Source organism: Crocodylus siamensis, chromosome 2 (genome assembly GCF_052110815.1).
Source record: "Crocodylus siamensis isolate JL-2025a chromosome 2, ASM5211081v1, whole genome shotgun sequence".
Classification (NCBI taxonomy): domain Eukaryota; kingdom Metazoa; phylum Chordata; order Crocodylia; family Crocodylidae; genus Crocodylus; species Crocodylus siamensis.
In genome coordinates, this window is record NC_143396.1 from 12328878 (window position 1) to 12350986 (window position 22109).

Sequence of the window (22109 nt, forward strand, 5' to 3'; positions counted from 1 at the left end):
TGTAAAGTTACCACAGAACTACTAGACCTCAGTCCCATTCCCTGTGCCTCATTATTCCAGCCCTAGTGGTAATGGAGCCAGTCTGATGGAGGTGATGGAGCTTGTGTTATCTAATCAGGATATGTAACCATCACAAGAATGAGCATTCTCCCTGGGGCCTCCTTTTTCAAGAAGTGCAGAATCCGGTACAACCAGCCATCCCACTGAAAGGGAAGATTGCTTCAGGACAGGAGCTTTTGAAAAGCATGAGAGAGGAAGAGGGGAGAGTAGTTTGCATCACTTAGCAAGCCCAGGAAGGGTGCATTTGATGTTTTTGCTTGGGTCAACCTGTGTTAAGGTGAGCTATGCTGCAGCCCAGGTGAGAGGGAACAGGCAGAGCACAAACTTTTGCTGTTCACTAGCCCTGCTCATGTCAGTGGAGTCATTTCCTCAACCCCAGGAAAGGCTAAAGAATGAATCATCATCTGAGCAGAGACATGAAATGCTTTGTCAGAAGAAATATATGAGGGAGAAATGGCAAGGATAAAGGCCTTCCATTTCCTGGGCTTCTGGTACCATACTGCACAGAAGTACAAGATTTCTAAGTAGCAATCTGGTTGGTTGGCTGGCTCTGCGAGTCTCCTCTACTGTTTGCTATGAAAGAAGGTGGCAAAACTGAGCAGGGATTTCTGGCTCTGAAGTTTCTGGATGTTATTGCTGCAGTTCCCAATGCTGAGAGCACCTTGAGAAACTGCATGCTATACAGGTACAGCTGGATGGCTGCAATAACGCCACACCCAGGCTCTGTTCACATGTGGATCCCTTCAGTGAAGCTGTGCGCTCTTGTGGGATGAAACTCTGGGACCACATCACCCCAGAGGCCAGCACCCAGCCAGTGCAGCACAGAAAGTGGGAGGGCAGCTATAAGCAGGTAGGACCAGGGCACTTGCGTGGACTCAGCCCACTTCCTGATCAGCCTTGGGTGGTGAGGCTCTTGGTGTACCCAGGCTATGGATTAAAGCTATCCCGCTAGAGACGTGTATTCCTGCAAACCTGCTGCCTTTCCTTGGATGAACAGAGTGGCCAGCATCTCACGAAGAGGATGAACTGAACAGTTTGCTGAACTGCTGCCAGATGAATGACTGCATCCTGTGTCCTCTGTGCACTCACCATTGCTGCTGGCCTCATCAACAGCCTGTGCGCTCCACTCCACATCCATGGCCTCGGGGACATCTCCCCTGGAGATCTCAATGACCTGCAGTCTCCGCAGACACACCAGATCTACGTCTCTTAACCCTGCTTCCAGCTGCTTCACCATCTCTGCTCCAGCCTGGCTGGTCACAACTGTAATCTGAAATAGAAAGCGCAAAGCCTGGGCCATAGCTGCCTGCCCCCACTGCCTGTCTGAATGCTGGGACATCAGCCTGCTGTTTCTGAGCAATGAGGGTGTCCCTACAGGCCATCTAGGATGGACATCCCCTGCATCTGGGGCAGATGCAGAGGCATTTGTGATCTGTGATTTAATTCAAACCCACTTGCTTTGGGGACTGGAGTTTTATCATGGCAGCGGGGTAAAGGCACATGCAGAGGCTCACGTGACATCCTGTGTATGCGATAGATCACCCCCACAGCAAGTCACTTCCCCCAATGATGAGGAAGGGCAAGGAATGCCGGGAGGTCCCTGGGTGCAGCACCTTAGGTGGGCCAATAAGCTACTGCCAGGGGCTCCAGGAAAAAGGCTGGGCTGAGCCACTGTGCCCTGCCTCCCTCCAGCTGTTGTTTCTTGAGAGCTTCCAGGGGGCTGGACTCGATGATCTCCTGAGGTCCCTTCCAGCCCTGATGTCTATGAAATGAAATCTGGGGTTTTCTCCTTCTCCTCCTACTGCCCAGAGGAGACAGAGATGTGCTGCTAGGCTATCAGCAGAGCACTCCTCAGGTGTGTGCTGGCCTCTGTGCTGCTGGCCAGGGCAATGCCAGCCAGGGATGCAGTCCTGCTGCTGGGCATGGCCTCCCTGCTCCTGGCCAATCAGGGGGAGCAGCAGGCCTCCTCAGCTGGTGTAAGGGACAGGATGGGCAGGAGTCCCTGGGCCAGGTGGGAGCTGGGCAGGCAGGCACTGATGGAGAGCAAACAGGCAGCAGGACAGAAACAAAGCCGCGGCACCTGGCTCCACATCATGTGCCGCTGTTGCAGTACTTGCCACGCACACAGCCGGACACATTAGTGCACCTGAGTGACGGCTGGCCCCTTCCCTGTGGCAGCATGGGCCGCAGCGACGAGCACGTTGGGCAGCAGCTAACAAGAGGTGTCCCTGTGCCTACTGGGGCCGCCGTCCATCACTACTGCCCTGCACCACCTGGCAATGCCCTGGGGACAGCAAAGCCTTGAGGTAGTTTCATAGTTGGTTGGGTCAGAAGGGACCTGAACAGATCATCAAGTCCAACCCCCTGCCATGGGCAGGAAACAGTACTGGGGTCAAAATGACCCTGGCAAGGTGTTCGTCTAGTCTCCTCTTAAAGACCCCCAGGGTAGGAGCCAGCACCACTTCTCTTGGAAGCTGGTTCCAGACCCGAGCCGCCCTGACTGTGAAGTAGCGCCTCCTGATATCTAACCTAAACCTACCCTCTGCCAGCTTGTGACCGTTATTCCTGGTCACTCCTGGCGGTGCTTGGGGTCTAGTTGTAGCCTGTCCCTCTCTTCTAGTGCGCTCACTTCTCCTCACATTCTAGTGTCATCTGTGAACTTGAACCAGATGCTTTTCATCCCCTCGTTCAAGTTGCTGATGAAGATGTTGAACAGTGTGGGCCCGAGGAGCAAGCCCTGGGGAACCCCAGTGCCCACATCCCTCCAGGTCCAAAATGACCCCTCCATCACCGCTTTCTGGGTGCGGTCCTCCAGCCAGTTAGCAACCCAACTGACTGTGTTGGTGTCGACACCACAGTCCCCCAATTTTTTAATGAGAATGGGGTGAGAGACAGTCGAAGGCCTTCCGAAAGTCCAGAAAGACTATGTCCACTGCTACCCCTGCATCTAAGGATTTTTTGACCTGGTCATAGAAGGCCACCAGGTTGGTCTGACAGGACCTCCCTCCGATGAACCTGTATTGGTTGTCCCTAAGCATAACATCCCCTGCTGGTCCCTCGTGGACATGCACCAGGATAACTCTCAAAGAGCTTCCCCAGGATGGAGGTAAAAATAACAGGCCTGTAGTTTCCTGGGTGTCTCTTGAGGACACAGCTCCTGTGCTCCTGTGACCTGCTGACATGAGGGCAGGAAGGAAGGGCTCTGCATCCACAGCATCCTATGGTATAAGTGCACCCTGATACCTGTTCCTGCCTACCCTGGCCTACTACTTCAAGAGAAGGCAAGTAACTTTGACTGTCCTGCCTTGCACGTACCTGGCAATTTAACTAATTTACTCCCTGCTGCAAGGGGCTTTGTGAAAGGTTGGGGCAGCAGCTCTGACCCTGCAGAGACAATTGCTCACTTTGGAGGCAGCTGTTCCTGTTGCAATCACGGAGGGTCTCAGCACCTGCCCCAGCAGGCTCTGCTGTGAGTGAGGACAGCTGTTTTACCACAGGAGTGCAGGGCTGCACAGGCAGCTTGGGGCCTACGAGCCCAGTCCTCTGTTGCACACCACATTCCTTTCCTGGACTAAGCTGGTTCCTCACAAAATGAAATGGGCCTCTGGTGGTGTCACTGCTCCAAACCCAAGTGGGGAGAGGGGCTGTTCCAGTGCCCAATTACTCTGATGGCCGGGGACCTTCTTCTAATTTCCTGCCTAATTTCCAGCTCATTCCTGGACAGCTTCTCCCCATCTGTGCTAGTGCTGCTAGAGCATATATGCAGCTCTTCTCACTCCCTGTTTCTCCCCCCACATCTATTTATAGGCAGCAGCCACTTGCCCACAGTTTGTCAGGTTTTACGAGCCACGCTCTTCTCATCTCCTCTCCTAAGTCCAGTTCTCCACCCCTGGATCCTCCCAGCTGCTCCTCTCTGCCCCTGCTCCTGGGTGAGTTCAGCTCTCTGGGCTGGGGGTGACCAGCTTGGCACATACTACGGTTGGCAGAGGCCCGAGGAGCCCTGCACCTGGCCTGTGGCACCAGGCGGCTTTGGCAGCATTCTGGCAGCAATGGGCTTCACCGCATCCTAGCGCCAGCCCATCCTGGATCCCAGATGGGTCATTCCAGCCTGACCACTGCTCGAGAGTCCTTGCTGGTCATCACACCAGACCTCACCCACCCCAGGGCTGAGAGGCACGTCTCTCCACCCATGCTTGGCCAGGCTTTCTGACTGGAGTCTGTTTCTATGGCTCAGCCCCATGGCCAGGACAATCATTCTGACCATGCAGGGCAGCCTGGCGCAGACACGGCTTTACTGAACATCCCCACAGGACTCTCCTGGCAGAGGTCACAGTACGTCCTGCCTCCTGGCACTCGAAGCCCTTGCAGAGGCCACACAGAGCAGCCCCCTTTGGTTCTCTACAAAAGAGCCCTCACAATAGTAAAAATAGTCATGCAAATGAGGTGCAGCCTTCAGGCATCTGGCAAGTCGCCAGTGCTGCTTTCATGCCATGAATGCTGGCTACTTTCACCTTGGCTTAAAGCAAAATTTTCCCCATTATCATCACGACTCCACTACAGCCTGTGCTATCATTGCACTTACTGCTGTATGAGTTTAAAGTAGCTAGGGGCATCCAAATGTCCTACAATGCTCCATCCCACAACTGATGACTTGTGCCAGCCTCTTGTGCCTCGCAGGAGCGGGAGTGGGAGTGGGAGCAGGCAGCATTGCCAGTTCCCTCAGCATCTTCTTCCAGCTCTCACAGGAGGCTCCACAAAACCCCATCTGCTAGGGGCATTTCCCAGTATAATTATCCTGCTGCTGCTGCTCCAGTGACTTTCTCGTTGGACGCGCTCATTCCAGGAGAAAACGCTCCCAGCGGTTTAGCTTGCTCTCTGGGAAGTGCTCCAGGAGTGCTGAGTCCAGGCAGGAGAGCCCCAAGCATCTCCTGGTGACTGTGCTGACCCACCTCGGCTGCCCTTGGCTTTGCCTGACTGCTCACAGCAGCACGGCTGCGAACATGACTCTGCTGCGGCAGTAACGTGCCTCAGGCTGACTGACCCGTGACCCAAGCGCCTGGTGACTGGCAGCCTGCTAAGTGACCCCCCACCTGCCAGCCACACACAGCTCCTGCCACATGCTCTGTGTCCTGTGTCTGCCCTTTGCTCCATCCACTGGCTCTACCTGCCCTTCCTCAGTACCATCATACTTTGCAATTCACACCAGCTCTTCCTGTTTCTCTCCCTCTCCTTTTGGATTTTCTTCTTTCAAATCTCACACCTTTGCAAATCTCACACCTGCAAACTCCTCTCTCTTCCCCATCAATGCTGAGGATACCTGCCCCATCCCTATTCCCCTGTCTACTCCCAGCCTGTTCACCTCCTCACTCTTCCCAACTTACCACATCTGCTTCTGGTCCCAGATATTCTGGTCTCACACCCTTTGCCAACCTCACCTCATCTCTCGCTCTCTCTAGAGCACTGGTTTTCAACCTTTTTCAGCCTCAAGACACTCCTCATTAGACTTGTGGCCCCCCTCATAGCTTTTGTGAATTAAGTGGCACCCCACTTCAAAAGTGAATTTATTTATTACAGTGCTTACTTCTTTGCAGAGAAGCCAGGCAGTGGGGGCAGCAGAATGGCCAGGCAGGGAGAGCCTGCGTCTGCCCTTACCTGCATATCTTCTTACACATTACTTATCTCCTACACTTCCTGCAGCACCCTTTAAGGCACCCCAGGGAACCCCAGCAACTTGGTTGAAAATCACTGCTCCAGAATGCCCTTTCGCTCCCTAAAAAGATCACAGCCGTTCACTCCCTACTCATCCCTGGGCCTCTCAGAGACCCGTGGTGATACCACCTCTGCAGCCATCCCATGTCCACTCTGCACCTTCACTCCAGCAACTCCACCTTGAGTTACCTCCTTCGAGTCAGCTCAGCACCACAGCATGACCACACTGCAAAGTAACAACAGCATTGCACAAGGCTGCTGTGATATCATGCACCTAGAGGACCCTTTCCACGTTGTGTGTGATGCAGACTTACAGGCCTGCAGCACCATAGGCAGCAGGTCTGTTCTCCAAATGCTTTCACTAGGTACCGTGGGAGAACACGGGCAGCCCTTTCTCCTTTCTGTGCGTTGTGGCTGGAATGAACACAAATCTGCCACTGCAAGTGTAAAACTAATTCCTGGGTTTTTGGTTGTAGCCATGGTGGTCTAAGGACATAGGCAGGCCAAGTTCTTTGGGTAGGTGTGATATCTTTTATTAGACCAACTGAGTAGTTGGGAAAAACTAATTCTTGGCAGCCAAGCCTGCCTTCCTAACAGCTCTCAAGGCACAGTGATAGCCTGCCCCTGCTACTGATGCTAACATGACTGTCGTTCTGGAAGAGGATGACAAAGTTTGCTGTAAGTGGCAGGGCCAGGTGTCCTAGCAGTTTCCAGGTGTCACAGAAAAATAGTAACATAAATCCTTAAGAAAAGAAAATAAGGGGCTTTTCATTTCTCAAGCATCTGCCTGAAATCTTCCCAAATGAATGTGGGAAACAGGCAGCTAGGACTGTACACGGGATGCAACTGGGGTCAGAAAGCAGAAGGATGTGGGCAGAGAAATGGCAGAGTGCAGGGGAGATAGGACACATCTGCGGTGGAGGCCACTGGTGCAGTGGAGTGGGAGTGGATGGTAAGGAGTGAGCCGGGCCAGGGCTGGAGGCTGACAGTGCAAATTGGTGAAATGAGAGGGAGACAAATGGGCAAAGGGCACAAGAGGCCACCCACCACATCCATAGAGCAGAGGGAAGAGAGTGTCCTTAGGACTTGGAAACATCCCCTACTATTTTTTTCTGCCTCTGTGGCACAAGAAAAAGATTTCTGCCTCCGTAACCCCAGGAGGATGGGTCCAGAGGAGTTCCTTGTGCTTGGGTCTGTCTGAATTAGACAATGAGTCTCTCTCCAAGGTTATCTCAGTTTCTTCCTCTAGTTTTTGGGGAACTGTGAAGAGTGACATGAGTGTGTGGTGGAGGGCACATGTGTGCTCACCAAATGTCTGCAGCAGCCATCATGGTGCCTGCTGCCTTCTGCCAAATCCTCCTCCTGGCTGGGGCGGCTCTGTCGACGCCTCTGGAGTTCAGTAGAAGCTGGGTACTGCTGTGGGTGATGCATAGCCATGCCCCCTGAACAGAACTGGCAGCTGCCGGAGAGAAGCTGAGAGCTAAGCAGACCATGGAGGCCAAAAACCACTCCCTGCACAGTAGGATGCCAGGCCAGGACTTGGCCTTGGCATTGCTACTGCCCACCCTGGAGCTGTCCAGCAAGCATCCCTCAGCACCCGGTCATTCACTAAGGGGAAGACTTTAAAATGCTAATCTCCTGGATTTAATGTAAAGGTTTAGATAAAGGACAAGCTACGAAACCCCTAAAACTGCAGCATCTGCTTGGGAACAGGGGAACTGCAGGGCTCAGAGGCTTAGACCTGGGGAAACCTGGTTCTGGAAGGCTGCAGGGAAGGAGGCCATTTGTTGTCGTGTGCATTGTGCAGCCGGTGTCTGCTGCAGTTGGCCCCCCTTCTCTGAAAGCACCCCTGGGGTGGGTGGAGCAGGGAGGCGAGATGCTTTGTTTCCCTGTGACATTCTCATTAGTACGCTAAGGAAATGCTGTCTGGATGAAACTGCTGCAGGGAGGCTGCTAATGGGCTGGATAGCTGTGCTAAAAGAGTAGTCATCAGCAGATCAATGGGATACTGGGAGGAGGGTCCCCTGGGGTCTGTCCTGAGCCTGGTACTGTTCAAAATCTTCATCAATGACTTGGGGAATGAAACTGAGTGCACACTCAGTGTATCTGTGCTTAGTGAGGCAGTAGCTGCTTCAGAGGACAGGATTAGAACTCAAAATGACCTTGATATGCTGGGGAAATGGCCTGAAATAAACTGGATGAAATTCAGTAAGGATGAGTGCAAAGTCCTGCCCTTAGGAGGGAGAGATTAAACGGGGAAGGCCTGGCTAGGCTGCAGTGCTGTGGGAAAAGGCCTGGAGATTACAGCAGATGGCGATCTGGATATTAGTCAACACTGTAATAACGTTATAAAAAAAAGTACTGGATAGTACCCTTAGATGCATTAAGTGTTGTATGCAAGTCATGAGAAATGAGTCTCCCACTGGCGAGCACAGAAGAGGCCTCACCTGGAATGTTGCATTCCTGTTAAGGTGCCACGTACTTTGTGAACGCTACAGGAAACCATCCCTCCACAACTCTGCCTTCAGGGCCATTCGTGGGTTGAATTCAATAGCTCCTGAAGCAGATCCTCTCTGGCTTTTTCAGACTTGTCAGGCTGTCCGTGGGTAATAACTTTCCTCTTCACTGAGAACGCCATGTTAGAGGGGTCAGGGCAAATCCAGTAAAGCACAAGTCCTAGTCTCTGTGCCAACACGTGATCACACTTCTCCACAATTTTAGAAGGCTGTTCCATCTTCTCTCCCACCCTCTGAGGTTCCTTTTGAGAGGATAAAACAGCTTCCTGATGACTTCCTCGGAGTACAGGAGGACCCACACCATTTCCACCCAGCCCTGCGTGCTGGGGTCAGGGCACTGGGGCTCTGTACTGCCTGCACCCAGCCTCACATGCTGGAATCGGGGCCCTAGAGCCCCATGCACCGTCTTCCCAGTCCTGCATGGTCAGAATGGGGCTCCAGGGCCCCACGCTGCCTTGGCTCGGCCCCGTATACAGGGGTCGGGGCTCCCAGACTCTGCACCACCTCTGTCCAGCCCTGCATGCTGGGATCCAGCTCTGCAGTACCCTGCTTGCCCAACAGCCTGCGGGGCCAGAACCCACAGGGCTCCCCATGGACTTGCAGGGAGCCCTATAAGCTGGATGACTCAGTGCCAGGGGCCAGGTCTGGCCCTTGGGCTGGGGTGGAGCACTCCTGCTTCAGAGGATCCCCACAGACAGCCGAGCTGGCAGATCCCTGAGGAGGTCACACCTGGTCCAGCCCCGGCTCAGGGGAGGATCCACCCTGCCTAAACCATCCTGGACAAATGGTTGTCTGATCTACTATTAAAAGCTGCACAGGCAACCTTCTCAGGCAACCACCAGGCCTGAAAACACCCAGAACCCTGCAATCCTCCCCAGGTAAAAGCCAAGGACAAGTACGCTGCCCATCAATATCCTACCAGTGCCTGGACAGGAAATCAGTTGTGGAAATACACCTGAGAGATCCAAGGAAGAGGGCCTGTTCCCACTGCAGAGGAAGGCAAAAGGAGGAAGGAAGAGCATAGGAGGCAGGGAGTGGTGGGTGGGGCTCTCAGGAGAGCCATAGAAGTGCTGTGGACATGGCCACAAAAGAGACTGGCTTGGAAGACAATGGGAAACTAGAAAGATGCGTGGTGTTGCTATTTACCAGGGGCTACTTTTCCCAGCGGCTGTGGGAGTGGAAGGAAATGCTGGCTGCTAAAGCAAGCCTCAGAGGACTACTTTGCTTTGCACTATGTGCAGCAAACCAGAGCAGCATCCTTCCATGACGAACGCTTTCATAACCACAGCTGAACAGCATCCTGTGCACCGCCACGAGGACAGGCAAGGCTGAGACATGGGTCTGAGTCTGAAGGGCCACGTGTGCAACAGAAGGAGAAAGGTCTGCTGCGTCTCTAACCCCCATGTCTGTGTGGCTGCTTTAGACCACTGCATTGGGGGGCAGGGGAGGGAGCAGGGAGCACACTGGGTGTGTGGGGACAGGTAGGAAACTAGAACAAAGTCTCATTGCGTCAGCCCCAAGTGCTAATGGCCAGACCTAGGAGACTTTCAGATTGCTCCTAGATTCAAGCCAGGAAGGTGCTAGAACTGTCCCAGTAAGTGCTGGTAAAACTACTGCTTTTCAGTAGCCTTGTTCAGCTTGTTTTTGCGTTATTAAAAAATAAACACTCTGAAACAGAGGTCAAACAGAGGAAATTTCAGCCAGAACAATTCATTTGCCAAAGTTACTAGAAACTGAAAGAAATTACAGGAAACAAGAAGTATGGTGAGCCCTTAATATAGATCTCACTCTCATCCACCTCTAAAAATACCTTTATCAAGTGAATATGTTTTCAGCTTGACATTTAACAGTACAGAGCTCTTTAAACCAGCAAAGGCAGAGTAAGAGTCAGTGCCTGGAGGCTGAAGCAGAGCAAATTCACACTACATATAAAGCAGGAAAATTAATTATCTACTGGAACAATTTACCTAGTGAAGTGCTGGATTCTCCATTACTCAAGGTCTTCAAACCAAGGCTGAATATAATTTTAAATGATCGTCATCATCTCAGCTGGAAGGTTTGGGCTTGGTGTGGAAATCAGTTTCTGAAATGCTCTGGGCCTCATTTATACAGAAATCAGAGTATTACAAATTTGAGAGAGAGTGTCTGGTTTTCAGTAGTACTCAATATATGCCCTGTGGGGTATTTTAAGTTAGTCTTTCAAAAACTGAGGCACAATTACCAATCACTTCTGAAAATTTATGCCATAATTGTTATAATCTAATATATATGGATACTTCTGTGGAAGCCAGACATCTTTTCTATAAAAACACACACCATAAGGTGCACCTGCACAACATGCTACAGGTTAATTTTGACAATCCAGGGAGACAGGGAGTATATGCCACGCACATTCAGAGATCATTTAACTTTGTTGTTAATCAAGTGCAGCAAAGGAACTTTTTGCCACGCCCATGTATGCAATTAAGTTAGCTGAGAAAAATAACTGCCTCATCTTGAGAACGGCCAGGTTCTCCTGCTGCCCTACAACACTAAAATTAATTTCCCAAATTATATTCAAAATTATCAGTAGAACACTTTTTTTGTCCCCAAATCCTTCCACCCCTACCTAGGTAAGGGACATGGGACTGTATGGAAGAATAATTCAAAACTATGTAATAGAAAAATGTACTCCCTTCTGCATCTAAGTCTGTAGGAAAAATCATAGAAAATGAGGGTTGAAGGGACCTCAGCATATCACATCTAGTCCAACCCCCTGGTCAAAGCAGGCCCAGACCCAACTACATCATCTCAGCCAAGGCTTTGTCTACCTGGGTCTTCAATACCACCAAGGACAAAGACTCCACCACCTCTCTGGGGGGCCCGTTCCAGGAATTCACCACCCTCCTCAGTAGAAAGTTTTTCCTAATATCCAACTTAAATCTTCCTTGCTGCAGCTTGGGCCCATTGCTCCTTGTGTTGTCATCTGCCACTAAGAACAGTCCAGCTCCATCTCTTTGGAGCCATCCTCCTCAGTCTTCTATTCTGCAGAAAAATCAGCCCATTTCCCTCAGCCTCTCCACACAAGTCCTGTCCCCCAGCCCCCAACCATTTTTGTTGCCCTCTGCTGGACTCTCTCCAGTGTGTCCACATCCTTTCTGTAGTAGGGACCTAAAACTGGATGTAGGACTCCAGATGTGGCCTTCCCAGTGCAGAATATAGAGGAATAATTACTTCCCTCGATCTGCTGGCAGCGCTCCTACCAATGCAGCCCAGGATGCCGTTAGCCTTCTGGGCATGGCTCGGGCATGCAGGGATGAAACTAGCCTTCTGGGAAACAAGGGCACACTGCTGGCTCATATCTAGCTTATCATCCACTGTAACCACCAGGTCCTTTTCTGCAGAGCTGCTGCCCAGCCAGTCAGACCCAAGGCTGCAGTAGTGCATGGAATTACTCCATCCTAAGTGCAGGACTTTGCACTTGTCACTGTTGAACATCATGCGATTCCTTTTGGCCCAATCCTCCAATTGGTCAAGCCCTCTCTGAATCCTAGTTCTACCCTCAAGTGTATTTACTACACCTGCTTGCTTGGTGTCATGCATGAGTTTGCTGAGGGTACAATTCATCCCATCTTCAAGATTATTAATGAATGAAGATGTTGAACAAAACCAGCTCCAGGACTGACTGGAGCACTCCACTTCATACTGGCTGCCAACTAGATGTTGGAACATTGATTACTACCCGTTGGGCCTGACAATTCAGCCAACTTTCTATCCAACTTACAGTCCATTCATCCAACCCAGAATTCCTCAGCTGGCTTGCAAGAATGCTGTGGGAGAAGGCATCAAAAGCCTTGCTAAAGTCAAGGTTTATTATGTCCGCTGCTTTCCCCACATCCAGAGAGCCAGTCACCTCGTCACAGAAGGCAATCAGGTTGGTCAGGTATGACTTGCCCCTGGTGAATCCATGCTGACTGTTTCTAGTCACCTTCTTCTCCTCCAAGTGCTTAGAAATGGATTCCTGGAGGATCTGCTCCATGATTTTTCTGGGGACTAAAGTGAGGCTGACCGGTCTGTTGTTCCCTGGATTTTCCTTCTTCCCTTTCTTCAACGGGGGCACTATTTCCAATCATCCAGGACCTCCCCCAGTAGCCATGGTTTTTCAAAGATCATGGCCAGAAGCCCTGCAATCACATCAGCCAACTCCCTCAGCACCCTTGGCTGCATCCCATCCAGCCCCACTGACTTGTACGCGTTCAGTTTTTCTAACTAGTCCCTAACCTGTTCTTTCACCACCGAGGGCTGCTCCCCTCCTCCCCAAACTGTGCTGCCTGGTGCAGACGTCTGGGAGCTGCCCTTGCCTGTGAAGACCAAGGCAAAAAAGGCATTGAGTGCTTCAGCCTTTTCTGCATCCTCTGTCACACAGCTGCCTCCCCCGTGACCCGCACTTTCCCTGACCTTCCTCTTACTACTGAAATACTTGTAGAAACCCTTCTTCTTACCCTTCACATCTCTTGCTAGCTGCAACTCCAATTGCGCTTTGGCCTTCCTGGTTTCATCCCTGCATGCCCAAGCCATGTTTTTACACTCCTCCCTAGTTGTTTGTCCAATTTCCACTTCTTGTAAGCTTTCTTTTTGTGTTTAAGCTCACCAAAGAGTTCTCTGCTAATCCAAGCTGGTCATTTACCACATTTGCTAGTCTTCCTGCACATCGGGATGGGTTGTTCCTGTGCCCTCAGTAAGGTTTCTTTAAAATACAGCCAGCTCCTGGACTCCTCTCCCCTTCAGACTGGCCTTCCATCATGGGTGACTGGTGCCTCCTGAGTCTGGGGGGCACCTGTAGAAGTTGGTGTCAGCAGTGGCAGCAGGGATGGGGCTGGCGAGCACCCACAAAAGCCACCGGCAGGGTCAGCAGCAGGGACGGCTCTGTCAGGGGGGACACCTGCTTCCCTTGACCTCCTACCAGTCGTCTATGCCTCCCAGGGGATCCTGCCCATGAGTTCCCTGAGAGAGTTGAAGTCTGCTTTTCTGAAATCCAGGGTCCTTACTCTGCTGCCCTCCTTTCTTCCTTTTGTCAGGATCCTGAACTCAATCATCTCATGGTCAGTGCTGCCCAGGTTGCCATCCACAACTACCCCTGTCAACTTTTCCCTGTTTATGAGCAGCAGGTCAAGAAGAGCACAGCTCCTAGTTGGCCGCTCCAGCACTTGTACTGGGAAGTTTCATAGATTTCATAGACATTAGGGCTGGAAGGGACCTCGGGAGATCATCGAGTCCAGCCCCCTGCCCAAAGGGCAGGAAGTCAGCTGGGGTCATAGGATCCCAGCAAGATAAGCATCCAATTTACTCTTGAAGGTGTTCAATGTAGGTGCTTGAACCACCTCCGCTGGCAGACTGTTCCAGACCTTGGGGGCTCGGACAGGAAAGAAATTCTTCCTTATGTCCAGCCTGAAACGGTCTTGCAGGAGTTTGTGACCGTTCGACCTCGTCATCCCTTGGGGCGCTTTGGTGAACAAACGTTCCCCCAGATCCTGGTGGTCATCCTTGATAAATTTATAGGTGGCCATCAGATCACCCCTGAGCCTACGCTTTTCCAGGCTAAAGAGTCCCATGGAAGTTGTCTGCAACACTCTCCAAAATCTTCCTGGATTGCATGTGCACTGCTGTGTTGCCCTCCCTGCACATGTCAGGGTGACTGAAGTACCCCATGAGAACCAGGGCTTGTGATCAGGAAATGTCTGCTAGTTGTTTGAAGAAAGCCTCATTGACCTCATCCTCCTGGTCTGGTGGTCTATAGCAGACCCCCACCACAGCATCACTCTTGTTACACTCCCTTGTGACCCGAACCCAGGGACTTTCAAGAGGCCTGTCTCCAGTTTCATGCTGGAGCTCTGAGCCATCATACGGCTCTTTTACATGCAGCACAACTCCCCTTCTCTTCTCCCCTGCCTGTCCTTCCTCAACAGTTTGTACCCATCCATGACCATGCTGCAGCCACGTGAGCTCCCACCAAGTTATTCCAATCACATCATAAGTCTCTCACTGTACAAGGACTTTCAGTTCTTCCTGCTTATTTCCTAGGCTCCATGCATTCATGTACAGACACCTGAGGTGACTAGCTGATTACCCTACATTTTCAGGAAGAATGAGGCCTCCCCTGCTGCCCTCTCCTGCTTCCACTTCCTCCAGGCCCCTCACTTCCCAACTTACCTGAGGACTTTGGTCTCTATCCCCCAGCGAACCTGTTTAATGCCCTCTCTTCCTCACATAGATCACATCTCTTCCTAGCAATTTTTCTTGGAACAACATCCCATGACCAAAGAAGCCAAATCCCTGCTGGCAACACCACCTGCATAGCCATACATTGATCTGCGTCCATTCCTGCCAAGGCCCTTCCCCTTGACCAGAAGGATTGAAGAGAACACGACCCAGGCCCCCGTCCCCTTCACCCTTGTACACAGAGCCCTGTAGTCACCTGTGACTGGTATTATATGGTATTATTAGAGAAATGGAACTACCGAGCTAGTTGTGTTGCTAACGAAAGAGATCAAATCAATTTGGCACGATTTGTTCTTAACAAATCTATGCTAGCTACTAATGATTTGATAGATTACTCTATGCAGGTCCTCTCACAGCATGTGATGAAGTGAACTCATTCTCATGAAAGCTTATGCAGCTCTGATTTAGTTAGTCTATAAGGTGCACCTCTGCCTTGCCTTCTACCTGACTTCAGATTAACACAGCTAACTACTGCTCTTCCAATGATCAGCCTTTCTTCCTCCAGATGTTTACAGACTGACTTTAATATGCTCCAGTAACTTCCCAGTTATTGAAGTCAGACTAACAAGGGGCCTGGGTCTTTCTTCTAGCCCTTTTACAGTCCTCTGGCACCTAGCTTGTCTCCCACAACTATAAATATAAACTGACTTATAAACTAACTCAAACCAGTCAAATGCTCTCTGATGGTCTCTTCTGTTACCAGACCCCCGCTTCCCCCTTTCCTGTACAAGTCATTTTTATTAGCTGTCTGGTAGCAGGGGGCAGCCTGTGGAAGAGGTTCTCCAGGGAGGCTGGGGTCTGTTTGGGGCTGGCACAGCTTGCTGGTTCAGATGGACCAGGGATTATGAAGCCTGGGAGCTCATATGAATGGGAGACAAACCTGCCTCGTGCCCAGATAAAACCACTACTTCTAGCCAGCCCCCCACAAGTCTCTACCCCAGTGCTCGGAGGCTCCTGCTCCCCCCATAACAGCTCTTTCTGCGCAGCCTCGTGTCCTCTGGCCCTCCCCCTAGCCAGTGCTCATCTTGCTGGCCTTCCCAGGCAGACTGCCACCAGTCATTTACAGTACTTTAATATCCATCTGTAAATACTTAAACTTATTAAGGGGAATTATAAATGGTTCAATGTTGACATGGCCGGAGGCTTCAAGTGGGGTTCCCAAGGGGTCTGTCCCAGGTCTGGTGCTGTTTGCCTTGTTTGTTAGTGGTTTGGACACTGGAATAAAAGCTTCCCAAGCAAATCTGCAGTTGGCCTGAAACTGGGAAGGACTGCAAACATGCCAGAGAACACACCAGGCCCCGGGGTCCAGAAGGCCTGAAATAAATGTGGGCAGAAAGAAGAAATTTGAGTGTGAGATTTCAAATGATAACTGGTTTAGGAAGCAGTACATGGCACAATAAAGTTTGGGAACTGCTGTGATAGACAATCCAAATAACAAATGCTCTGGGGGAGGCAGGAATTTCTCTTCATCTAGTATAGAGATGACAGAGGGCAGCTAATGAAATAGAAAGTTAGACCATGAATCCACTAAGGGAAATGCACATGTACATTAACTGTAGAATTTCCTGCTCCGAAATATCATGGAGATCAAGAGTTTACCAGGAGCCAAAAGAGCATTTAACGTTTACAAGGAAAACGAGAACCTACAGACTGTCATTAGTCAAGGTTTGATATACAAAAGACATCAATCCCCCTGTCTCAAGATAAAAACTGGGGCTAGGAAGAAACATGCTGAGCTGTTATTTCCTTGTCAACTGTGTGGAGATTTATCACACCCCTTGAAGCATCTGGTTCTTCTGGCAGCACTGCACCAGATGGACCCAGGCTGATCAGAACTGGCAAGGCCAGCACAGTTTACACAGTATCATACGGCACACAGACATGGGGGTAGCCTGACCGTGCTTTAGCTCAGGCATGTCGTACCCCTCGAGTGTATGGCTAAGCAGCTCTAGAGGGTTATTTTCAAGTAACTTTTGCATGGACTTTCTGAGGAATGGCTGAGCATGGGTGGAGTGCCAGGCAGGAAAAGGCAGCATGGGTAGTGGGATGGAGAAGGGACAGGAGACAGTGATTCTAGCTGTTAAACCGGTACTGCTCTAAAAGTAGCCAGCCACAGGCTCAAGGTCAGACTATGTGAACCCCCTGGAAGTGGGATGAAGGGGCATGGCTGTGGGTAGATGGAGCTGTGGGGGTTGCAACCCCTTCCTCAAGGCCCAGGCATACAGCAAGAGCAGTCAGGCCACAGTCTGTCTGCATCCAGGGCAGAGATGCACCTGGGCCATGGCCTAGCTTACACCCCACCCCTTACAGGGGAGCATGGCGGGAGCAGTTACTGTGCTCCCCAAGTCCTGGGGGCTGTAGTTGTCCAGTGGTTGCACGGGGCATATAAGGCTTCTCTGCCTTTCTACTTGGCTCCTTCAGCCATGTGGCAGCAGTATACAACAGGGGAACTGCATCTGGGTTTGGGGCTGAGAGTCCTGCAGGAGCCTCAAGCTGTCACTGAAGTGGCTGACAATAAAGTTTTTCTGTTTTTCCAAATACTGATCATATTTTCTTTTTGCTCTGAAAATTGATTTACAGATGGCTGTGCCACAACAATGACCATTTTGTGGGCTGTTCCTGTCCTTTGCTACTGTACCAGCCAGTCCCACAATGTAATGCTTTTCTTTTGTCCTTATGAATGGACATTTTAGTGACTTGTGTGTCTTTAAGAGGAGGCTAGATGTACACCTTGCTGGGGTCGTTTGACCCCAGTACTCTTTCCTGCCATGGCAGGGGGTCGGACTAGATGATCTACTCACGTCCCTTCCAACCCTAGAAACTATGAAACTATGGATCACCAGCCCGTCCTCAAGTGTGAATAAGCTCATGCAGCCTGGGCCCTGTTTCAGGAGTGACTTGAATCTGGTTGTGACTTTGGATCCTGGTGGGGTTCCTCCTTTGGCCCTTCATTCTGCTACCTTCTCTCTCCCATGGTGCTTACATACCATATAGTGACCCCCTAAAATACACAGACAACTGGACAGATCAACAGCCACCTAATGGCTACCCCAGCTTCCCAGCATGTTTCTTACCTCCACAGAGCTGTTCACTGAGCTCCCCGCTGTCAAATGTCGGGTGTATTGTTTAAACTGCTGGAGACCATCCTGCACTGCCTGCATCACGCCTTCCCTCTTCAGCTGGAAAGAGCCCTCTCTGGGCAAGGAGCGGAGTTCTGACAGACAGGTCTGAAGCCGAGCGAAGCTTTCTTTCACTTGCTGCAAAACAGTATTCAGTGACATTAAAACAAGGAAATTTAAACCCAATGAAAAGCATTTTCCACCCAAAGCTCTCCAGTGTTCAAAAATGGGCTGATTGTGATATGGATCACAAGAACAGCCAGAGCTGTTACAGGGGTGATTTTAGAAACAAGAGAGCTTTCTGAAAGGCTATCAACCCTCTTGCTTAGGGCAGGAGCCATTGGGAAGCTGAGGAGGAAAATGATCCCTGTGGACAGATGACCCTACAATTGTCAGCTGCAGAGTCTTTTGCATGCTTAAAGATCTCGTACTAGATGCTGTTGCCCACTGGCTGGTGGACGAGGTAAGTCGCTGGTCTGGGTCATTTGGACAATTCTTAGATTCTGGAGGCACAAATCATTAACAGCACGCTACAAGTGCTTGCACTTTATCTCACTTTCTGGCTACATACAAAGAGCCAGCATTTAGACAGCTTGGCAACAGGCATCTCACACTGTGTGCGCTTGTCCAGGTTACATAACTTGCATTACCTAACTGTGACCTCTCCCTAGTGTGGACTGATCAGCCTTAGGCAGGAATCCACAAGCAAACATTTGTGAAAGGCATGTATTCATATTTACAAAATGAGTCCAATAACCAATTAATTAGGAATAGAATAACCCAAGTTATAACAGGAGCAAAGCATCTAGCTTAGACATACCAGTCAGTCAACTACCACCCTGAGTCAGGGAAGGTCTGCACTGCAGTCCAGAAGTGTGAAGTGCTTGAGGGCTGAGGCCTGTGCCACTGTGGCTACTCTGCTCCTGGCCCCTGAGCAACCTTGTTTAAAGGTCCACCAGCTGCCCCAGGCTGCAGAGCAGACAAATGCTGTGCAGTTAAGGGCATGTGGAGAGGGGTGGAAGAAGCTGCAATTTACATCTCCCAGACTCCACATTCATTCCTGAATTGGGCTGTCAGCCTCCGCCAGCCTGGGAAATCACATTTATCATCTGCTTCAGAAGGATGAAAGCAAAGTACTTCTCCCACTCCCTGAAGGCAAAGATCCATTAACATAAAAGAGAGGGCTAGATGCTGAGGCTGCTCAGTGTCAGTGAGGCTCCTCGCTGCTCAGGGGCAGTAAGAGGGGCTGCACTGATGGCAGGAGGACCCCGCTAGGCTGTCTATGCCACCTGATTCCCAGGCTTTATGTGCACAGGGTGGAAGTGAGTGGTAGGGGCTTGTTTCTCAGCAGGGGTCTTCGAGTTGGTAGGAAGGCGGCTCAGACAAGCCTCATGATAGTACTTGGTCTCAACAAGAATAGCAGAGTCTAGGTGTCACTTTGGGGGCAAAAATTTCCTTCCATCCAGGCCAAATGTGTTTATACTAAATGCACAAATTATAGAGGGAAACCCAGGAAGAAGGAGGGTCCAAGAAGCCTTGGCTGGAATAATTGCTATGAGTGGTTTCTTTTTTCCCCTCATTTAGTTTGTTTAAAAACAGGTCAAGCCTTTATGTGAACTGCACTCCAAAGACATTTTTTCAAAGGAAGTATGTTAAACTGCAGTTAGTGTGCCAGGGGCTTTAATCCTTAATGCTGTGCGGCTTTGAGTTACTTGGCCCGACTAGCAACTGTCAAGAACAGACTGAACACCAGATCATCTCCTAATCCCATGGCTCCATACCCAGTAAAGCGTTGTGGTGTTCATCCCCAGCCCCCTGCTGTTCCTGGGGCAGTGTCTAGTTCTTGACCTGCTTGGCGCAAGTGCCCTAAGTGCATTCAAGAGGTTTGTGTGTCACCCTTTGCCTCTCCCCCACACCTTGTTTAAAGAATGCCCCTTTCAACACAGCCCTGGGAATGATAAAACACTGAAGCATTTGTGCATTCTCTGAACTACAGAGAAGGAAAGCTAAGCAAGGCAGAAGCCATACTTCAGTGTGGAAGTCTAATGAGGACCAGGAAAATCTCAGCTGCACAGATGTAAAATTTCTTACTTCGTTTGGGGGTTTTGTTTTGTTTTGGTTTTTTTTAAAATTATGATGTTGATTTCCTGCTGCCTGCTGTTAGAACTGTCCATTTTCAAACATTAGGCCTCTACAATTACCTCTGGTTTGTAAGATAAGGACAGTCAGTACAAGCAGTGGGTGTGGGGGGGGGGAGGGGGGAGGTAATCCAGTGTGCCTTTGGGGAGGCTGTGCACATAGCTTTAATCAGATGGTGAGGATGACTGGAAAGTAAAATGTAGCTTCTGCTTCCGCTGTCTCACCCTGCGGACATGACACAGAGTATGAGCTACCTAATGGTGATTAATGGAGAGTGCACAGACTGCAGATGTGCATTCTCAGGAGAACAGGCTTGCAGGTAGTCAGCAGAGGTCAAAAGAAACCTTGTTTAAAAGAAATGTGTCTTGAGCTGTAGGCAGCAAGTCTACTTGAACAGATTTGTTTTTACAGGAAAGTGATTCAGTGGAGTCAGTGCATGTCTAGTGTGTCTATACATGTATTTGGGGGGGGGTGTGGAGCGTTTTAATTACAGCAGCTCCAAGAGCCACTTTAATTAAAGTGTCCACAGCATCACATGTATTCAGCATCCCACACTTCAAAATTGTGGTGGGACGCTTGAACTAAAGCTTGTTTGACAAGCTGTAGTTAAAGCACCCCCACCGAGATTTTGAAGCATGGGGAGGCTGAATAGATGCAACATGGAGGCTGCTGGAGCACGCTAATTAACACACTCCAGACTCGATTAATTGAGTCTGTTCCGGCATGTACTAATTAACATGCATTGGAACAGATGTCCGGCACGTGCACAGGTACCCACAGGTGTGAGACTAGGGAGCTGCTAGGACACGGGTGTTGTATATGTTTGCCCTAGAGTAGGTGGAAAACAGATTGGGCTGCCTTCTGCTCAAGTTCAGACTATGCTGTATTTCGACTGTGCACCAGACAATATCAACACAGCTGGCACTCAGCTGGTTTCTACTGCATTTCTAATCCTCCTGTTATTTACTGCTTTTGCCTGTTCTCTCTCCCCTCTCTGAGCCTCTCAGGTTTATCAAGTCCCCTCTCCTTCGTGTGAGCACAGTGTTGCTGAGGGCACAGGTTCTGAAGCTGTGCTCTTCTCACCCAGTGCTCATGCACTTACTCTCTATTCTGTGCCTCCCAGGTGAAGTAGGGATTCTCTGGGCCAACTCCACAGTGAAAGTGGCTGGACTCCAAGCCATCTGGCCAGAGTCACTGGAGCTTCAGGGGGCCTGGTGCCCTGAAATCCAAGCAGCAGGGGTGCCTCACAGCCCGATTCCTTACACACAAAGGCAGACGAGGGAGAGAACAGAGGATGGGTCCACCAAGGTCATCCCATGAGCAAGGAGAACAAACAGAGAGGCAAAGCAGATTGAAACAGTGAGAGCTGTGGGTCACAAGGCAAAACACCACAAGAGTGTCCTCTAAAAAGTGGGATACCTCCTCTGTGCGGGGGAATATGAAGCTATTCTCTCTCTGGCCAGGGACAGACATTATAAATGAACCAGTTTAAGTGATCAGAAACTGGTTTAAACCTGTGACAGAACAGATGCTCAGTGCACATAAATGAGTTTGAAAATGACTGAAACCAGTTTGAGATAAACCTGGTTGAATGTAGTATCAGACTTAACTGATTTGGCTCAAACTGTTTTTTGCAATGTCTGTCCCAGACCCCATGTTGGTTTAAGTTAAATCAGAGTCCCCCAGCATCCCAGCATGCTCTTTGGGCTGAGCAGGCCTCTCTGCTCCACAGCAGGGCTGGTCCCTCCCTTCTGCTCCCTGGCTGGAGCTTGGCATAGACTTGTAGGCACAGCAGGGTCTGCCTGGCTTCCCTGTGCCCCCCTCTCTCCACTCGCTGCTTAAGCAGAGATCCCTTGCTCCTCTCTGCCACAGCAGGGACCATAGCCAGCATGTGGCATGCTAGCTAATGCAAGAGGTATCTCTGTGTGTCTCTCTCCAATTTCCCTGGGATAGGCTGATAAAATAGTGACCACTTAGGGCTTTTGGAGCTAATCAACAGGTCAGCGGGTAAGCTGTTTAAGAAATGTGAAGTAATGTAGAGAGAGGCAATTGTTTGGCTAACTGGGCGATAAAGACTGTTATCCGTGGCCCGCCCCCCGGGCTAGCTTGCTCATCTGTCAGTTTGCTGAAGACGGTATGAGGAAGCAGGGATGGAGATTGAAAAGCTTCATATCATCAACAGATGCATGCACTGCACACCCCCCTTGCCTCAGAGTGCTAGGCCAGGACTGGGGGCTGGCAACACTCCTTCCCCTTGAGCAGCCAGTGGGGAAAAGCCTGGGAGGTGCAGGCAGACATCCCTAATGAG

The 22109-nt window shown here is 50.5% G+C and overlaps 1 protein-coding gene across 1 annotated transcript in view; it reads right to left on the minus strand.

The window, feature by feature from the left end:
• The window catches only part of M1AP (meiosis 1 associated protein), a 41557-nt gene that overhangs the window by 17753 nt on the left and 1695 nt on the right, over positions 1–22109 (minus strand). Inside the window, exons 2-3 of the mRNA XM_090035277.1 lie at positions 17618–17800; positions 1150–1330 (exon numbers count right to left, since the gene is read on the minus strand). Of these exons, the coding sequence (XP_089891403.1) occupies positions 1150–1330; positions 17618–17800 (364 nt within the window). The remainder of the gene's footprint in view (positions 1–1149; positions 1331–17617; positions 17801–22109) is intronic.